This window comes from Cebus imitator, unplaced genomic scaffold, assembly GCF_001604975.1.
Source record: "Cebus imitator isolate Cc_AM_T3 unplaced genomic scaffold, Cebus_imitator-1.0 Scaffold99, whole genome shotgun sequence".
Classification (NCBI taxonomy): Eukaryota; Metazoa; Chordata; class Mammalia; order Primates; family Cebidae; genus Cebus; species Cebus imitator.
The window spans coordinates 6,309,377-6,313,972 of NW_016107414.1; the positions used below are offsets into that span (position 1 = coordinate 6,309,377).

Genomic DNA, 4,596 nt, shown 5'->3' on the forward strand with positions numbered 1-4,596 from the left:
CGAAACTCCGTCTCAAAAAAAAAAAAAAAAAAACTTACAATGAACAGAAATTTTTTGGCTTATCTTCTGGAGGCTACAAAGTCCAATATCAAGGTGCAGCATCTGGTGAGAGAGACAGATGTTGAAGTGCTATGGGTGGGCACCAATCCCACCCATAAGGGTGGAGCCCTATGACCTAATCACCTCTTAAAGGTCCCACTTCTTAATATTGTTATAATGGCAGTTAAATTTCAATATGGGTTTTGGTGGAGATGTTCAAACCGTAACAACAGGAGAAGTCAACCATAAGCTCATATGTAGTTAAAAAAAAATCTTAAAATGAATTTAGAAGATCTGATAATAATTGTATCTCACACACTATTAATTTGTATTTCTATGAACAAAAATTACTTGTTTTGTTAACAGTTTTCTGCAAGTTAAAGGGTATCTCTGTAGAGCCGTCATATATCTTAAAGATAAAGTCACAAACCTTCATAGAGTCAGACAATACTAGCAGGTTTGCACATCCCATTGAAAGGCTATCCAGTAGTCTCTTTTGCTCATTTCAGAGTCTTAAGTTTTTCCTTACAATGTTGAATTCATCTCTAAAGTGGGATAGTGGGTCTCTAGGTCATAAGTGATTGTTGTGAAATTTGACTTTATATTAAAGTTTAGAAGTCGTTTTGGTACGTGCTTCATAAATGATAGCTGTTGCTTTGGTGTTCTGTTGGTTTAGCCTTGCACTGGCAGGAGATAGATGTCAGGAAGTTGCTTAGGCACTGAGCTCCATGTTAGTTCCTGTTAGTACCCCTGGCCTCGTTTTGCTCTTTGTGGTCTAGTAGACTCAGCTGAGCTCCTACGTTGTCCTTGGTCTGCTTGTAGGTACCTTCCCTGTTTCTTAAGGTGGTAGGCTCAGTATTGCGGTGTCTATTTCTTATACTTTGTACTCAGGAAGTGCACTGCATCGATTACAGATCCTTCCTATTGCAGATGAAGACGATTTTTCATGTTCTTGACTAAGCCTGTGCTCTCTTCCCATTTTCTCTGAGGCAGGCTCATGCAAAATGAGCACCCTTGGTGTCACCTAGGCAGATGCTGACATGCTTTATTATTTTGAAGTTATTTCAGTCCCTCCCTTTATCTGCTGATATTGGGAGAGCTCTAGATGGTGGACCTGATGTGTCTTGTGGTGCTGCCCACTTGAAGGTGCCTGTGGAAGGCACTGAAGCCAGAAACCTTAGCTTTCCTCTCTTACCCAGGCTCCAGGCTCTGTTGTTTTTTCTTAGGTGTTTTTCTTACTAATTACCTCCTGGGGGTTGGCCAGGAATCTTTTTTCTTTTTTCTTTTCTTTTCAAAACTCAGTGTTGCTGGCTTGAAAGGTGAGGAATCTTTAAGTGTTTATGTGCAGGCCCTTTCTGTGAGCGTTAAGTAAGTTGCTATTCAATTGCAAGTAATTGCACCAATTATTTGGTAGAATGTAGGGAGGAAGTGGTGGTGTTGACAATGTCAGAAATGAAGGGAGGAGGTCCTTGTTGATCATTTGTCATGCATTGGCTAAAGTACAGCATTGAGGTTCATTGTTTATGTTCTTGTAAAATAGGCACAGTACCTGTCTTGCGTCTCTGTTGGTGAATTGCTGTTCATAATAATTTTATAGCTTTAGGAAGTGGGCTGACAAGGGAATAAAATATGGTATTGATAAGTTTTTTTTTTTCTCCCCCCTTTTTGGCAGAATAACCAAGTTCTGGGAATTGGAAGTGGTTCTACAATTGTCCATGCTGTGCAGCGAATAGGTATGTTCTTGTACGTTTGCTGGATGTTTTGTGTATGATGATGGGGTAGGGAGGTAGAGGAGAGGGAGGAAGTGGCATTGTCCTTTTGGCTTCAGCTGTGCAGAGCTGGAGAGAGGGGACTACCTGAAGTCAGTCGAGTGTTTCTGCCCTTTTGTGGAGAGAGGGAAACTTGGGCCTCTCAGCCAACTCTAAAGGTTGCCCATGCCTTTGTTTACTCTGCTCAGCTGGAGGGGAAGAGCTGACTTAGCTTGAGGTCCCAATGTAATTTTAATCATGTTGATGGCATTCTACTGTCAAGTCCTGTGTGTGGTCTCAGACTTCCTCAGGCAAATAATTGAGGTCACAGCGGGTTTGCCCTGTCTATGACCCTGGAATGGATGTGGGGCTCCTGCAACTGATGCCTAGTCCCTGCAGGTGCTCATCTCACACCGATTAGGGTGTGTCTGTGCTTAGGAAGGGCTCAGGAATTATCAGCCCCTATGGCTGCTCAACAGGTTTTACTGCCCTGCTCTTTGTTTGTAAGAACAAAGCCCAGAGGAGAGGCCTGCCTGACTGCTGAATTCTTCTAGGTGCCAAGGGCCAGGGCCCAGGAGGCAAAGTCCAGGAACACTTTGTCATCAAGGAGTGGTTTTACTGCTGGTGTGATGGCTTCTAGAAGCCTTATTGGCCAAATGGGAGCATTTGTGTTGTATACCTTTCAATCTTAACCAAGTATCTAGAGAATACTTTCAGGGCATAGGAATTACTATGAATTTTATAATAGTGGCACCCAAACCTCCCAAGATGCACTCAGTGATTTAAAAGACTTGACATTTTAATAAGACAGTTTTTTTCCTGAAATCGTTTTTTTAAAAATCAGACTTTCCTGAAAGTTACAAATCCAAAATGAAAAAAATCAGTCTCTCCTTTAGCTACCCTCTGGCGCCTACAGATAAGTATGTTTTTTACTAAAATGTGAAAATAAAGTTCTGGCTTTTTCCTAGAAGAGACAATAAAGGGGAGTTAAGACTGGGTGGCTAGATGGCCTGGGATCATATTCCAGCTGTGCCACTTATTAGCAGTATAGCTACCAAGTTACATTACCTCTCAGCCTCAGTTGTGTTATCTGCCAAATGGGGAAAGTAATTTAACTTACGTTTTGGGTTGTCAGGATTAAGAGCTCATACATACAAAGTTCTTAGAATGTTGCCAGGCATGTAACAATAGCAAACATTGACACTGCTTTCTGTGGTTGGTAATTAACTCTCCAGACTTTCTTGTGTCCCTCTCTTCTGCTGTGTGAAGAAGTACAGTCACCAGCTTTTCCACCAAGGAGAGGAACACTGAATGAAAGGCAGCTGACAGTGGAAGATAGACCTTCCCTTATCTGTTGGATTCGAGTAAACACATGACAAGAAAAATAAAGTGAGGAGAGTGAAAAACTGCCGATATGTCTTTTGTTTCCACAGCTGAAAGGGTGAAGCAAGAGAATCTGAACCTCGTCTGTATTCCCACTTCCTTCCAGGTATGTCCTACTTTCCATCTGCATTGTGACAGCTTCTGCTATATCTTCTGGTTCCTCGAGGGCCTTGTCTTATACCTCAAGGTTGTTCTAGCTTCAGAGAGTCCAGAAATGGGAGAGTTTATTGACCAAAGATTCCATCTTAGAATTGTAGTTTTAGGTGCATTTGTTTATTCACTCAATGAATATCCACGCATGTTGAGTTTAGGCACTACAGAGTAGGCAGAGATGGCCAGGTAGCCTCTATCCTCAAGGAATATTATTCCTATTTATAGGTGAAAAAAATCAGGCTAGGCCAGGTGTGGTAGCTCATGCCTGTAAACCCAGTACTTTGGGATGCCAAGGTAGGCAGATCACTTGAGCCCAGGAGTTCAAGACCAGCCGGGGTAATATGGTGAAACGGTACCTCTACAAAAAATATAAAAATTAGCTGGTGTGGTGGCTTGTACCTGTAGTTCCAGCTATGTGGGATGCTGAGGTGGAAGGATCTCTCTTGAGCTCAGAAGGTCGAGGCTTCAGTGAGCTGTGATTGTGCCAGTGTACTCCAGCCTGGGTGACAGAGTGAGACCCTGTCTCAAAAAAAAAAAAAAAAAAAAAAAAAAAGGCTAAAAGGAATTAAGCAATGTGTTAGTAATGCAAGTACATCATAAAATAGTAGGAACTGATGGAGGAAAGCAGTGGAGCTAGTTAAATATAGAGAGAGATAGAAAGAGCAGGCTTTGGGAAGTGGAAGGGAAGACAGTTGCTCAGCTGGAGCCAACTCTCATCCCACATCTGGCCATTGCAGGGAGGAGTATGCATATAATCTCTCATTGGATTAGTCAAGATGATACTATGCACTGGGGTAGGAGGTGAGATTTATACGTGACTGGTACTCCTGGGACTTTATGGACTTAGGCTTGGAACCCTCCCAATCCTGGAGGCACAGAAGGCTGGCAGCCTGCAACCAGCTCTGGTGAAGGGAGGGAGGTTAAGGTTCCTTCAAAAACAGACGTGGCGTTAGCTTAATGGTAGGGAGTAAGGCAGAGATTCCAGGTAGACAGGTGTGGGAGTTAGGAGAGTGCCTACTGTTGGAGCTTCCTTGATGTTAAATCTCTCGGAGACCCTAAACAAGGTGGCTGGCCACCCAGGGGACTGAAAGGAATACCTTAAGTGTTTTTTTATTGCTGCTTTTTTTAAAATCCTGCTGTCTTGAGAAGACACTTTTAAGGCCTCGGTGGCTTGTGGTGGGTTTTCTTGGTCTTTTGAAAAGCGAAATGTCTAATGTTTCTGACTGACTCGATCATCAAGTATTTTTATTTCTTTCTTTCTTTTTTTTTTTTT

General features: G+C 42.5%; 1 protein-coding gene across 1 annotated transcript in view; it reads left to right on the forward strand.

The window, feature by feature from the left end:
* The window catches only part of RPIA (ribose 5-phosphate isomerase A), a 59,388-nt gene that overhangs the window by 5,307 nt on the left and 49,485 nt on the right, over positions 1-4,596 (forward strand). The window contains exons 2-3 of the mRNA XM_017536546.2: positions 1,712-1,772; positions 3,221-3,276. Coding sequence (XP_017392035.1) covers positions 1,712-1,772; positions 3,221-3,276 — 117 coding nt within the window. The remainder of the gene's footprint in view (positions 1-1,711; positions 1,773-3,220; positions 3,277-4,596) is intronic.